This window comes from Phoca vitulina, unplaced genomic scaffold, assembly GCF_004348235.1.
Source record: "Phoca vitulina isolate PV1807 unplaced genomic scaffold, GSC_HSeal_1.0 scaffold63, whole genome shotgun sequence".
Taxonomy (NCBI): Eukaryota; Metazoa; Chordata; class Mammalia; order Carnivora; family Phocidae; genus Phoca; species Phoca vitulina.
In genome coordinates, this window is record NW_022589766.1 from 2917912 (window position 1) to 2932727 (window position 14816).

Here is a 14816-nt window from a genome sequence, read left to right on the forward strand (position 1 = left end):
TTTCTTAACTTTTTGGGGGGAGGAGGAAAGGGGTCAGGGGGTGAGAAGGTGTTGAGGACTTCTTTAAAATGTGATACAAAAATGTTCTTATGCGTATACAAGATATTGTGCATTCAACTGAAGCCGCTCCAGGGACCTGTCCGAGTTACAAACCCCTGTTCTACACTTACCCCAAGAGTGCCTCCCCATGGCCATAGTCCAAGGACCTAGTGCGTCACTAGTCTTTAGACACCTGGGAGACTCTGGGCCACGCCGTGAAGCAGCCCATGGGGAATTTCAGATGCTGACCCTCATAGTACAGTTGACTATCATCTTTTTTGAACAAAACAGCCAGTACTCCTTTAGCGATGCTGATAACCTGAAATCTGACCTAACCACATGGGAGAGTGGGGGCGGGGGGCGGGAGGGGAATGGAGGAAGAACACTCTAGGGCCCACTCTGGATGCCTCTGCTCAGGCTTTTCTCCCCGTGCCTATATTCCAGTACCACTGGTCAGAATCTGCTTTCACGTCAATTTTTAGAACACTGCAGGGAAAAATGAGAGAAAAAGAGAGGGAAAAATTAAAGTTCCATTCATTCTTCAAGCAAATGTTATCTCCTCTACAGGTATCTTTCCAAATTCCTGGAACACTTTTGGGTGGAGGTGAAGGGTCTGGCGTGAAGAGGCGCTCAAGGTACAATTTACTCATTCATCCCACAGCACGAATCACTCCACGCTGTAACTAACTCTGCGTCCCCACCCGTCACAAATTTCGTTCTTTGGCGACAGCGATTCTGCCTTAATTTAAATGGTATCCGCAGGGCGCAGTTCTTTGCCTTGAAAGGTGGGACTCTACCTGTGAGTGGGGCAGAACTACGCGTGATGGTGAAGAGGGGTTTAGGGTGGTTGCCGTAGGGTAATGACTGGTTTCCTCCCTCCCTCCCATCCCCCTCCGACTACCCCCCCGACCCCCACCCCGGTGCCTCCCCCAGAATGCTCCTACATTCCGGGCAGTCGAGCTAGGGTAAGTACCTCTCACGTGCTTCCATAACGTTCTGAACTCCAGTGAGCGCATCTATTTAAAGTGTTGGTTTAGTTGCCGGCTTTTCCCTAGTCTGTGGGACCGGGTTGACTCCCCAGAGCTTAGCACAGAGTAGATGCTAGATAAATCTGTGTTGAACGGATGGATAGATCGATGGATAAATGGATGGACGGATAGATGCGCGTGTGTCTCATGCCTCCCTCACCATCCTCCCCAGTTAATGACCGTTAACCTGGCCAAGCTCGGGAGCAGCCGCGTCAGGGTCCCTTCCCCCGGGCCCCGCCCCAGTCGACCCCACCTTTCCGCGCCGCTCCGCCCCGCCGCCCCCTTCCCCGTGGCCCCTCCCCGCGCAGGTCCCGACTCCCGCCGCACCTCCTCCGGCTCTGCAGTGGCGGCGGGGAGGCGAGCCGGAGCGCCAGCGGGGCCAGGGCCGGAGCAGAGCCGGGGTCGGGGCAGCAGCGGGGACCCTCGGAGGCGGGGCCAGTGGGACTGCGATGGGCGTGGAGATCGAGACCATCTCCCCGGGAGACGGTACCGGGCGGCGGAGCCGGGGGAGGAGGAAGGGTCCCGGGGCGGAGCCGGGCGGGCGGGGGTCTGATTCCGAGGTGGCGCGGAGGGTGCTGAATCGGGGGCGGGCATAGGATGGGGGCGGCGGGAGGAGACCCCAGATAGGATTGTTGGGGGTCTAGCAGACGATCCTCCACCATCCCCTTCCGCGCCGGCTCACCTAGGGGATCGAAGGCGGCGGCCAGGAGGCGGGGGTCTGCGGCCCGCCACCGCCCCGGGGGCCTCGGGCCGCCGCTGCCGCGGCTGGAACCTCTCAGTTATCTGCTACTGCTGATTACCCAGGGCACGGCTTTAGCTCTGCTTTCCCTGCCCTGCTAGGTGAGCTCTGGGGAGAGCTGGAAGGGATCCCTTCAGCTTGGGGCAACCTTTTCTAACGCGCCCCCCTCCGGGCCTCCGGTCGGGCGGCCCCTGTGGGCTGGGCGGTGAGACGTTGTGGGGACCCAGCCAGTCTGGGAAGGAAGAAGCGCTCCCTCCGCCGCCTCTGCATCTTGCTTTATCCTCCCCGCCCCACTCAGCCTCTCCAGCCATCCTGTACACTCCCATGGCTTTCATTACCGTCTGCAAACCGATGGCCTCCAAACTTAAGCCTCCAGCCCAGATCTCCGACCCGAGTTCAAGGTGGTCCATTTATCCAGCTGCTGCTCGACCTCTACCTGGATGTCCCACGGATACCTAATTCAGCAAGTCCAAAACAACTCATGTTCCTTGTCCTCCCCACTCCCAAGCACTCCTCTGTTACTCCCTTTTCCCTGCCCCCAGGACTGGCACCACTCACTTTCCCAAGCCAGGCATCTCTTGTATAACTGGGTCTGGATGTGCAAGGAATAGACATTTTTAAATTTTTTAAATGAAACTTAATCCAGTCCAGAGCCCCCATTTCTGCAGAATTTGACAGACAAACTTCATGTGAGGTATAACTGTCAACCCCCACCCATCCTAAGAAATTGGAGGACCTCTTGGTTCCAGGCCACCCTCCTTGTTAAAAGGCAGCGGTCCCTAGAGGTCCCAGCCCCTACCCCTATCACGAGGCAGTACAGGTTTCTTTGCCCACGCTGGGAACCTTGCTGCTGGGTCCCAGGAAGCATCACCCTGAGACCTCGGCACATCCCAGAGCACTGCCACTGAGTCCTGCCAGGGGGCTGGAGGCCTCTTCTCTCTTCCCTGGCTCAAAGTAGCCTTTAGAATTTTCTCTGGTTATCCTCCCTCCCTGGCCAAGGACAAGGGGCATTTTCTCTTGAGGGAGATTAGATTTTTAGAGAAAGCCTGAAAGAGCTTTGGCCTTCTGCTTTTTTTTTTTTTTTAAAGATTTTATTTATTCATTTGAGAGAGAATGAGATAGAGAGAGAGCATGAGAGGGGGGAGGGTCAGAGGGAGAAGCAGACTCCCTGCCAAGCAGGGAGCCCGATGCGGGACTCGATCCCGGGACTCCAGGATCATGACCTGAGCTGAAGGCAGTCGCTTAACCAACTGAGCCACCCAGGCGCCCTGGCCTTCTGCTTTTAACAGTCTAAACCCTTGAGTCAATAAAGCACAGAAGGGCCAAGCTACTGTACTGTTAACACTGGGGACACTGGGTCTTGGTTGAGCCCCACAGCAAGTCTGACAGAACTTGGTCCTTCTGCTGAAAATCTCTAGGCTCCATCCCTTTAGCCCCTGCCCTGGTTTCGGCCAGCATCATCTCTCACCTGGATTTCTGCACATCCTCTAAACTGGTCTCCCCACCTCCAGTCTCACCTCTCTGCCTTCCATTGGGTCTCCCTAACTCACCACCTAGTTTCCACACCATAGCCTGAGGACCCTTTAAAATGCATGTTTGACTGTTCCCATCTCATTCTGCTCCCCCCACCCCACCCCCTGCCTTGTGTTTTAATGAGCTTCCCTTTCCTTCTCCAGACAGATAATCCAGTAATCTAGCCTAGTCCTACCTTCCATAGGAGAGCCTCCTCTCTTACTACAGCCCCTGCCCCCACCACCACCTTTTTCTCTAGCTTCAGCAAGCTGCCTGCAAAGTGGTTAAACACACCAGTCATTCCGCAAATATTTATTGAACATGTACTATGTGCTAGGCCCTGGGGTTGCAGCAGTGAGCCAGACAGGGCTCCCAATAGTGCTCGACTCTGGGCATTTGAATGTGTTGTTCGCTCTTCCCAGATTATCTCCCTTTACTTCCTCTGGCAAACTATTAATCCTTTAAGACCCAGTTTAACCCTTATCTCCTCTCTGATGCTTTCCCTGACTCCCTGTAGAGTCCTCAACATGTTGGCTCAGTTGTTAGCCTCCCGGAGCTTTGTTATCCAGGCCTGTGGCTTTAAATTCCACCCAGATTTATACCTCCAGTGCAGACTCTCCATCTGCCTACTTGCAATATAAACTCAGATGTCTAATAGGCATTTCAAGATTGCCACCTGCTCAAATCTGCTCCTCCCCAGTCTTTCCCACCTGGAATTAGTTCCACTGTCCATCCGATTGCCCAAACTGAAAACCCAAGCATTGTACTTGATTTCTCCTTCTCCCTCATCCTGGACCCCATCTCCACTCCATTAATGTACCCTGTCAGCCCCATTTCCCAAATATATCTATTTTGCTCTCTTCTCTGCTGCTACCACATTAGTTCAAGCCATAATTGATTTCCTGTCTGGATTATGGCAACAGGCGCCTAATCGTCCATCCTACACACAGCAGCCAGAGTGATCTTATAAAATCTTAATTCAGATTATGTCATTCTCTTGCTTAAAACCCTCTAGTGGCCTCCGCGATGCCCCGCATGATCCGGCTCTTTCCCACTTGTCTCCCTCTCCCTCTCTTCTTTCCAGTCACTGGGCCTTCTTTCTCTTCTGCAAATGCACCAATCCTTTCCTGCCTCAAGGTTTATGCACTTGCAGCTCCCTCTTCCTGCAGTGCTTTTCCCAGCATCTTGCTCATCCTTCAAGATTCAGCCCAAATGTCACCTTTTCTGAGAGGCCATCCTGGACCACCCTTTCTAAAATGGTCTGTCCATTGTGTCTCTCTTTAACTTGTCATTGTGTTTCTTTCCTTTAGAGAATTATCATAATTTATAATTGTCTTGTTTGTTGACTACTGTTTGTTTTCCTCCATTAGAATGTAAACTCCAGAGGAGCAGGGATCTTGTCTGTATGGTTTACTGCCGGGTCCCTGAAATCAGGCCCAGGCTTCACGTAGAGTAGGTATTCTGTAAATATTTGTGAATGATTATGCTTATTAATCCTTGATTGCAGTCATCATCCTGCATTATAATCTGTTATTTATTTATGTGTCTGTTTCCCTAACTTCCCCGTGAGTTCATAGATTGCTCTGTGTTTCTGGGATCTGGTCCAGGCACATAGTAGGCTGTCAATAAATGTTTGTGGAATGGATGAAGGAAAGTAAAAGGAGCAATCAAAGAAAGGAAAATAACAAGGAGAGAGTGGAGTTGAGGAATGCAAGGGAATAAAGTTCAAATCAAATAAAGAGAGGTGAAGTGACTAATCTGGCTCATACGAGGCACACAGCCAGAACTAGAACCATGGGCATCTCCATGGTGTGGAGGGGAATGTGGGCCAGACCTCTGGGTCAGTCACACCTGAACATCCCAGGTGACTTTTTCCAATAACTTATTCATTCATCTGCCCTCATGTCTCCTTGCAGGAAGGACATTTCCCAAGAAGGGACAGACGTGTGTGGTGCACTACACAGGTAGGCTTTGCTCCCTCAGCCTTCACCCAGACCTGCCCCTTCCAAGGGAGATCTCTCCTCTGATACTCCTCTCCAGAGGTATCTGCTCCCTGGATCAGGCCCAAAGCCTAAGACAGCCAAGTCTCCCTCTGTCCAGCTGTCCCCCCACTTCTCCGAGCCAGCATTGTGCGTATGGGAAAGGAGGCTTGCAAGGTTACCCCTTCCCCACTTGTACCAGCAGGAGCCGTCTGGGGAGCCAGCCTCTAACTGAGCCACGCACCTCCATTCTCTTCCCTCTGTTGTGGGCAGCGTGGAGCCTGGCCCTCCTGGTTCTGTCTGATATTTAGAAATCCCTCCTTAAAGCTCTGAGAGCCCTGATCTTCCCTGCAGACTCCTTTTTCCTCCTACAATATTATTAGAGAAGAGGAGGTTGACTTCCTCAGCATTTCCTTTCTTTTTTCAAAAATAGACTATTCGACTCACCTACTGTTAGTAGATGCTGTGCTGGGCACTGGGGACACACGGATGAAAAGGGAGGATTCCTTCCTTCTTTGGGGCTCTGGGGAGTGGGAGAGACCAGTGATCCAGAGGCTCTGATGCAGTGTGTTTGGGGGGGGGGACAGCAGGGCCTGTCTCAGGGTGCTGTGGGAGTGGGAGGAGGGCCCCACATCTCTGCTGATCCCTCCTGGATGCTCTGTCTTGGAAGGTCAGGTGGGCTGAGGAACATTCTAGATGGAGTTCCTGAGGACTGCTGGTAGGAAGATCACGAGCAGGTATTTGTTCCCAGAGGGGCGAGTGCTCTGCCTTGTGACCTGCTTCCCAATGTGGCAAACTTGGTGACAACCACTTAGCAGACAGCAAGGCCAGTTTAATTCCTAGGACGTATTCAGATGGGCCATTTTTAGCAGTTCTCTGGGCCAGTGCGAAGTGCCAGGTTAAATCTAGGCAGACAGTGTGGGTATTTCTCAACAGCTGTGTTGCTGGTCGCTGACGTCAGTGGGCTAGAGCTGTGTTTTATCTCCCGGTGGTGTGGCCTAATTACCATGAGTCCTCTGGGGCCTCTGACCTGTGTAATTGATTTATCTGTTCTACATGTTGTAGACAGAGCAGTACTTATCAAGTTACTAAAACCACAAGATCCTTTTGCAAAGACTTTTCATAGTAGATACAGAGAGCAGGTGATATGCATTAAACACTAACATCAGGGGCGCCTGGGTGGCTCAGTTGGTTAAGCGACTGCCTTCGGCTCAGGTCATGATCCTGGAGTCCTGGGATCGAGTCTCACATTGGGCTCCCTGCTTAGCAGGGAGTCTGCTTCTCTCTCTGACCCTCACCCCTCTCATTCTCTCTCTGTCATTCTCTCTCTCTCAAAAATAAATAAAAAATTAAACAAAAAAAATAAACACTAACATCAGCCATGAGTGCCTCTGGTTTGGGGAGGGACTGTCTCATCAAACCCAGCAGGAGACTGTATGGGACTTTTTAGTAAACTTTTTAATTAAACATAAACACAGTAGAGAACATAAATCTAAGATGTACAGCTGAATGAAATTTGTCAAAGTGATTACACTTATATATAACCACTACCCAGAGCAATACATACATTTCCAGAACCCCCAGGCCCAGGCATCTCCTTCATGCCTCCTCCTAGTCATTACATCTCCTTGAAGGTAACCAGCATTCATACCTTTGTCCCCATCAGTTGGCTTGACCTGTTATTGAGTATCATATAAATGGAATCATAGAATATGTACTCTTTTGTGTTTGGCTTATTTTACTCAATATTATGTCTGTGAGATTATGTCTGTGAGAGTGGTTTGTTCTTTTTTTTTAAGATTTATTTATTTATTTGAGAGAGAGAGACAATGCACACATGAGTCGGGGGAAGGGCAGAGGGAGAGGGAGAGAAAGAATATCAAGTAGACTCTGCGCTGAGCGTGGAGCCCGACTCAGGGCTCCATCCCACAACCCTGAGATCATGACCTGAATTGAAATCAAGAGTCAGATGCTTAACTGATTGAGTCACCCAGGCACCCCTGATTTGTTCTTTTTTATTCCCATACAGTTCATTGTATGATGAATATACTATAATTTATCTTTTCAACAATTGATGAACATTCGGCTTATTGATAGTTTTTGGCTATTATGAATAATATTGCTTTGAACAATCTTGTAGGTGTCTTTTGGTGCACATATGTACACATTTCGGTTGGTATACACCCAGAAGTGGAGTTACTTGGGCATAGGGTTATATACCAATGCTCAGCTTTAACAGATACTGTCAAACAGCTTCCCAAAGTAGTAATGCCAATTTCCACTGCCACCAGCCATGTATGAGAGTTCCAGTTCTCCTGCATCCTCATCAACACTTGGCGTCATCATGTTTTTGTTTTGTTTTTGGCCCACTGAGGTGGGTGTCCAGTGGTATTTCATTGTGGTTTTTGATTTGCATTGCCCTGATGACTAATGAAGTTGAGTACCTTTTCATGTGCTTACTGGCCTTTTGGATATCCTCTTTAGCCTGCTCAAGTTTTGTCCAATTATAAAAATTGGGTTGGCTGTCTTTTTCTTATTATGGGAATTATTATTATTATTATTTATTATTTTTTATTTTTTTTAGAGAGAGAGAGCATGGGGTGGGGGGACAGAGGCAGAGGGAGAGAGAGAATCTTAAGCAGGCTTCATGCCCAGCACAGAGCCTGACCTGGGGCTCAATCTCACAACCTTGAGATCATGACCTGAGCTGAAATCAGGAGTCAGACGCTTAACTGACTGAGCCACCCAGGTGCCCCAGGAATTCTTTATATATTCTAGATATGAGTCTTTTGTTAGTTATACTGATTCCAATCACCTCCCATGCCAGGCCTTGTCTTTTTACTCTCTTAATGGCATTTTATGAATAGAAGTTCTTTATTTTTTTTAAGGTTTTGTTTATTTGTCAGAGAGAGAGAGAGAGAGAACACAAGCAGGGGGAGCGGCAGGCAGAGGGAGAGGGAGAAGCAGGCTCCCCGCTGATCAGGGAGTCCCATGTGGCACTGGATCCCAAGACTCTGGGATCATGACCTGAGCCGAAGGCAAACACTCAACCGACTGAGCCACCCAGGCATCCCTATTTTATTATTTTTTTTAATATTTTATTTATTTATTGGACAGAGAGAGAGCACAAGGAGGGGGAGCAGCAGAGGGAAAGGGAGAAGCAGGCTCCTGATGCGGGACTCTGAGATCATGACCTGAGCTGAAGGCAGACGCTTAACCAACTGAGCCACCCAGGCATCCCTAGAAGTTCTTAATTTTAATGAAGTTCTACATATCGGTCTTTTCCTTTATAGTTAGTACTTTTGTGTTCAGTTCAGGAATCTTATTTATTTATTTATTATTTTCATAGACCTCCTTCCCCCACTTTTGTGTTTTATTTATTTTTTTATTAACATATAATGTATTATTTGTTTCAGGGAGTACAGGTCTGTGATTCATCAGTCTCACACAATTCACAGCGCTCACCATAGCACATACCCTCCCCAGTGTCCATCACCCAGCCACCCCATCCCTCCCACCCCCCTCCACTCCAGCAACCCTCAGTTTGTTTCCTGAGATTAAGAGTCTCCTATGGTTTGTCTCCCCAGTTAAGAAAGCTTTGTCTGTCCCTAGGTCATGAAGATATTCTTGTTTGTTATCTTGTAGAAGCTTTATTATTTTATTTTTCATATTTAAGTTTGAGATTCATCTGGAATCGATTTTTATGTGTGCATAAGTTAAGGGTCTAGGTTCATTTTTTCTCCATAAAGATATGCAGTTGATCTAGCAACATTAATTTAAAAAAAATCATCCTTTATCTGTTGCATTGTCATGACACCTTTGTTGAATCAGGTAACCATATATATGTGGGTCTGTTTCTGGGCTGCATGGTTTTGGCTGAACTTGTAGCAGTGGATAACTGTGCATGGCCTGAAGTATATTAAGTCATATGAAACCTGAAGAAATTGGGGAATGAGAAAGCCAGTCTTCAAAGGGAGTGTGTGTGTGCATATCCATATGTGTATTTGTCCAAGTATGTGTCTTTGTGAATGTATGTGGATTCATGGATCTAATTTCTTAGCATCTGTTTGACCATTAGGGTCTTTCTTCTGAATGTGTGTACATAAGTGCCCAAGAGCACGCATGGGTATCTCTGAATATCTTAGTAACCTGTGTGTATGCATGAGTTTGTATCTGATCTCCTTAGTATCCATTTGTATAGCCACAGGGTTTTCTCCTTTGCCTGATTTCGTACCCAGGGCAAGAGTCCATTTCATTCTACGCAGAAAGTAGGAAAATGAGACTGTGCCTCGTATACATTTATACATTTGTAGGAATTAGGAAGTGGAGTCACAGATGCTCAGACACTAAGCCTGTCCAGACCTCCTATGTTAAACATGGCAAATCTGAGGCCATGACAAAGGAAGTGATTTGCCTAACTTTACACAGTGAGTTAGTGCCAGCATGAAGTCAGAATCCAGTCTCTGAACTAACAGGCCAGATCTTTCTCTGGTCTCAAATTTGCCTTTTGTTGTGGTCTGTGGACTGCAGGAAGAAATCGTGGGAGAGCATCATTTACAGAAGGTCTGATCTTCGAGCCAATCACCAGTACGAACTAAAAACAGAAAAACAGCTCTTGAGCCTTAGACAGCAGAAATGAGACAGTATTTGTACATCAGGGATGACAAGGCAACTACATCTGGAGGCTCAGGGATGCTCCAAACTGCTGGAGACAACATTGAGGTGTTCCGGGTCCAAACAGGCCCTTTTTATGGGGTCTGGAGGCCACCCTTGACTGGGTCACTTTGCTCAGTTCATTGCAGGAAGGGATGATATGGCCTTTGGGTTTTGCATGTTAGGGGAACCTTGTGAAAAGCAGGTAAGGATGCAACCTGAGGCAGAAACATCCTCGGGCTGAGGAAGTGGCACAGAAAAGGTTGGAAAGCGCAGAGGTATTTGAGAAGGGTGTGACCTGAATAGGACATGGGGGGAAGGAAAGGTAGGGGAGAGCAGAGAGAGGGTTATCAGACAGGCAGTCTCCGGATCTTGAAGTGCCTGTGTGCAGTGCAGGCATTTAGATTCTGCCTCCGGGAGCTATTGACATGTTTTAAGCAAGGGAGTAACATGATCAGATATATGTTTATAAAAGACAGTCACTCTGGAAGGTGTGTGGAGGCTGGAACGGAGGAGTGAGAGTGGAGTGGAAAGGCCATTTAGAGGGTGTTCCCTACACAGGTGAGACATGATGGGGACATGGTGCAGACACGGGGTGGTGGCAATAGAAATGGAGAAAGTAGGTAGATTGCAGAGATGAGTAGGACTTCATGCATGTGGGGTAAGGCAGAGCAAAGTATCTGGGTTTCTTGCTTGGGTGACAGGACAAGTGGGGAGATTGGAAGAGGCGCAGGTTTGTGCAGAATAGGAATTCTATTTTAGACATGCGGCCCCAGACCTGGGAGTTAACTCATGACCGGTGCTCTTCTCCATCCTATTCTTGCTTTCACAGGAATGCTCCAAAATGGGAAGAAATTCGATTCGTCCAGAGACAGAAACAAACCTTTCAAGTTCAGAATTGGCAAACAGGAAGTCATCAAGGGTTTTGAAGAGGGTGCAGCCCAGGTAGGATGGGAATCCTCAGTAGGGGGGATTCAGGGAGTTGGAGCCTGGACTCAGTATGCTGCCCTTGCCCTATCACAGACCTCCACAGCTTTGCCCCTGCTGCCAGGGACGCCATCCAGATTCCGTCCTTGGCTTTGTGCCCCCACCCCATCCCTCTCATTGCCAGCATGACTCCTTTAAGTCACAGGGGGCTCTCATTCCAAGCACATCCCTCCAGGCTTGCTCAGAACTAGCTTCGGAGGCCTGTGAGCTACCAGCTCTCTGGGACTGAGGCAGCAGGAGAGTTGGGGGGTGGAGAGGCCAAGGTTTTTTTTGTTTGTTGTTTTTTTTTTTTTAACTTAAAAATTTCAGACTTGCAAAAATATCACAGAAGTAATTCCCATGTATTCTTTGCCCAGCTTCCCCACGTGTGAACATTTTACATAACCATAGTACAATGATCAAATTACATGAGTTTGTGATCAATTACACATTAACACTGATACAGTACTATTAACCGATCCATTCAAATTTTTGAGTTGACTCTTCAAAATTTAAAGATCGATTTATTCAAATTTCACCTGTCCCACCAGTGCCAGGTGTTCTTGACGACTGCCGTGATGAGCCCCGGTTCATGCCCTTCTCCCTTGGTCTCTGAAGCCACACGATGCTCTGTTAGAGTAGGTCTCTCAGCCCTCCCCACCTTGCGGTGGCCTCTGATTACTTCACATCTTTAATGTGTTCCTGTTACCTCCTTGAGTGTGTACTTTACGTGCCCTACACCCTCTTTCGGTTCTTTTGGAGGAGGGTGAGGAACAATTATGAACAATTCGAAGTGTTGGGGCCATGCACTAATTGAATAACCGGCAGTGGTTGCTGGATGAATGAATTTGGGACTACTTGGTAGAAGTTATTGCCCCACAGTGAAGCCTCTGCTAGTCTGAGACTGAATCTAAATTCTGCATCACTACAGTGTGCCACATAGAAAATTCATCTCAGATCTTCAGAGTTACCTTGAGGATGGTGTGGGAAAATGCCATAGTTATCTTACTTTTTTCTTTTAAATCAAGCTGGGTCCTCTTTCTCCTCTCCCCATCTGCCCCCATCCCTGCTAGATGAGCTTGGGGCAGAGGGCGAAGCTGACCTGCACCCCCGATGTGGCGTATGGAGCCACGGGCCACCCTGGTGTCATCCCTCCCAATGCCACCCTCATCTTTGACGTGGAGCTGCTCAACTTAGAGTGAAGGCAGGAAGGAACTCGAGGGGGCTGGAGTTGGCTGCTGCTCGGCCTCCTAGCCTGCTCTGCCACTGGGACGGCTCCTCCTGCTTGGGGCTCTTGATCAGTGCGCTAACCTCACTGCCCCACAGCATTATCCATGCTCTGCCCAAGTTGTTCTGTATGTGTTCATCATCGTTCACGCGCATCTCTGCTTGAGGAAACTTTGGTTGCCGATCAAAACATTTCAGGTTGTGCATTTTGCGTGATGCATGTCGTAGCCATTCCTGACCACAGGATACAGATTTCTTGTTCGCACAATCTACACTGCCTTACTTAAGCCAGACCCACAAGGTGCTCAGACATGAAATGTACATGGTATACACAGAGGGACTTGAGCCAGTTACCTTTGCTGTCACTTTCTCTCTTAGAAATTCTGTTGGCTGCTGACTTACACAATGTCCTCTTTGGAAATGATATGTAAAATAAAGGCTCTGTGCTTGACAAATTCCTGTCCATCCTTATTGTAGGAAGGAAGTGCTTTAAGGACTACATAAGCCAGTTGCCCTTGGGAACGAGTGGAAAGGAGCCTTCCAAGTAGCCAGCAATGATGATAAACATAATAGCTATGATGTGAGTTTTGTACATGCTGGGCCTTGTTCTATATATTTTTAAATAAAATTGCCACCAACCCTCTAAGCAGCCCTGCCAGGTAGGTATTAACTTGCCACTCGCCTCAGAGGCTCAGAATTCTCTGAATGACTGAAGGAATATACTGTGTTCAAACCCCATAGCCTAGCAATCCAACATAGGATTTGAGCACTTACGTGACCTTGCAATCTCTGTGTTTGGACTTGGAGGGACGAGTTCCCCTCACCCAGAGGGAAAAGAACACCGTGCCTGAACAAAGGAAGGTGTGTTAGGTCTTGGAGCCATACATTAACTCACACTGGGAAGTTACTTTTGAAAGAATGTGTGGTTCTGAGGTTGTTTTTGTATTTACTTCTTCGTTTCATCTAGTTTTGCTCTTACATTGGGGTATTATTTCGGAGAAGGTATGATTCTGAGCTTGTTTCCATATACACTGCTTATTTTCATCTATATTCACTGTAACTTATGGGAATTCCCAGTTAGGTTTTATAATCAGCCCACTTACTGGTGTGGGTTGTGTGTTTGTGAAAGGAGCCTGGGGCAATGTGGCTAAGAGATTTTTTCTTTTGACATAGGTGAGGAAAGTTCTTAGCCATAGTCAGGGTTATTCTGTCAGTGAGGACTTGGAATTAAGATTGAGGAGAGGCTGGTGGGTTAGTACTTAGTTTCCCGCATAGATTCACTGATACATGTCACATAATGTCATACATATGATACGGGTCCACCTCATCTTGGCTGCTTTGTCTACCCTTTTTGTCTCCAGGAAGCCCTGGCTGTATTCTTCTGCTGAGGATCGAGGAGTTAAGAGGCAGTGCTTTAAGATGGAGGAAAAGAAATGAGAAAGGGGGTGCTTTGCTTTTAATCACCCAATCCCTGGTCTCACTTCTGTTGTGGGAGCAGACCAGCCAGAGGGTGCTGCACTCATTCCTTTCTGGGGTTTTTCCTTCAGAATGTCTTAGTTCCCAGCTTTTCTCAGTGACACAAATGGTCCGATAATTTCTCAGAACTTTGCCTGTATAAGAGACATACTCTTGTTTTCTGCTGTGACACCAATAGGATAAAGTTAAAAATGGCATCAAGGACCACTTCAGGTGTCCACTGTGGAACTGAAAAAAGATCTTAGTGTAGAGTATTCATAGGCTCGGTGGTCATGGGAGACACCTACTAAAAGAACCAAAACAAACAAATGCAAATAACTACTGACTAGCACCTGGAAAGGATATGCTAGGCTTTGTAGGCCCTGCTTTACTGGCGCTCTTACAAGATGATGCAGAAAATTATGAGACAGTATGCTAACAAGTTTGGACGTTGTCCTGTGAGAGCCACCGAGTTGTTAAGGAGAGTGGTAATGAGATCTATGTCATATCAGTCATTTTCAAATGTCCAGTCTACTCATACAAAATCTTAGAAACTCAAAATTTAATCTAGGTGAATGTAAAGCCACTCTGGCACACGTCCATACACATTCATGCACGTGAACACAATCATCCCTTGTACTCTTAAAAGCAGAGTGAAAAATACTCTTAGATGCTTGGTGTAGAAGACTGATTAAAAGTATATCCTCAGCATCTTAGCACACACAGAGACCTGGCACAGAGTAGGTGCTCAATATTTATCTACAGAATTCAAGTTCTTTTAACTGGGACAGGCCACAAAATTGCCAAACAATTGGAATTTTTGAAGATTTTATTTTTAAGTAATTTCTACACCCAGCGTGGGGCTCGAAATTATGACCCTGAGATCAAGAGTTGCATGCTCTACTGACTAAGCCAGCCAGGCGCCCCACAATTGGAATTTTTAATTTTTATAGTTCTTTTCAAGATTTATTTATTTGAGAGAGAGTACAGGGGGAAGGGGCAGAGGGAGAGGAAAAGAAACTTAAGCAGACTCTACATTGAGCGTGGAGCCCAGCATGTGGCTTAATCTCACGTTGAGATCATGACCTGAATTGAAACCAAGAGTCGGACACCCAGCCGACTGCGCCACCGAGGCGCCGTAGACAATTGGAATTTTTAAAACTCTTAGCCTTAGGTCATGAAATTCAGCTAACAGATGTACTAATCCAAATGATGGGA

The 14816-nt window shown here is 47.6% G+C and overlaps 1 protein-coding gene across 2 annotated transcripts; it reads left to right on the forward strand.

Annotated features, from left to right (window-relative positions):
• Positions 1–1364: 1364 nt before the first annotated feature.
• FKBP1B (FKBP prolyl isomerase 1B) lies at positions 1365–12593 on the forward strand. Of its 2 annotated transcripts, none has more exons than XM_032391667.1 (4): positions 1365–1553; positions 5235–5282; positions 10783–10895; positions 11945–12593. In XM_032391667.1, exons 1-4 carry the CDS (start codon positions 1517–1519, stop codon positions 11987–11989), a joined length of 243 nt encoding a protein of 80 aa, XP_032247558.1. In that variant the 5' UTR covers positions 1365–1516; the 3' UTR covers positions 11990–12593. The 2 variants fall into 2 exon arrangements, with proteins under 2 accessions (XP_032247558.1, XP_032247557.1); XM_032391666.1 differs by having other exon boundaries at positions 11990–12593.
• Positions 12594–14816: the final 2223 nt, after the last annotated feature.

Bases quoted from the DNA above. Each gene is read 5' to 3' on its own strand.
- FKBP1B (XM_032391666.1), top strand. From the start codon at position 1,517: ATGGGCGTGGAGATCGAGACCATCTCCCCGGGAGACG. The intron at 1,554-5,234 runs GTACCGGGCGGC...GTCTCCTTGCAG, and splicing joins GACCATCTCCCCGGGAGACG to GAAGGACATTTCCCAAGAAG. The intron at 10,896-11,989 runs GTAGGATGGGAA...CATCCCTGCTAG, and splicing joins TTGAAGAGGGTGCAGCCCAG to ATGAGCTTGGGGCAGAGGGC.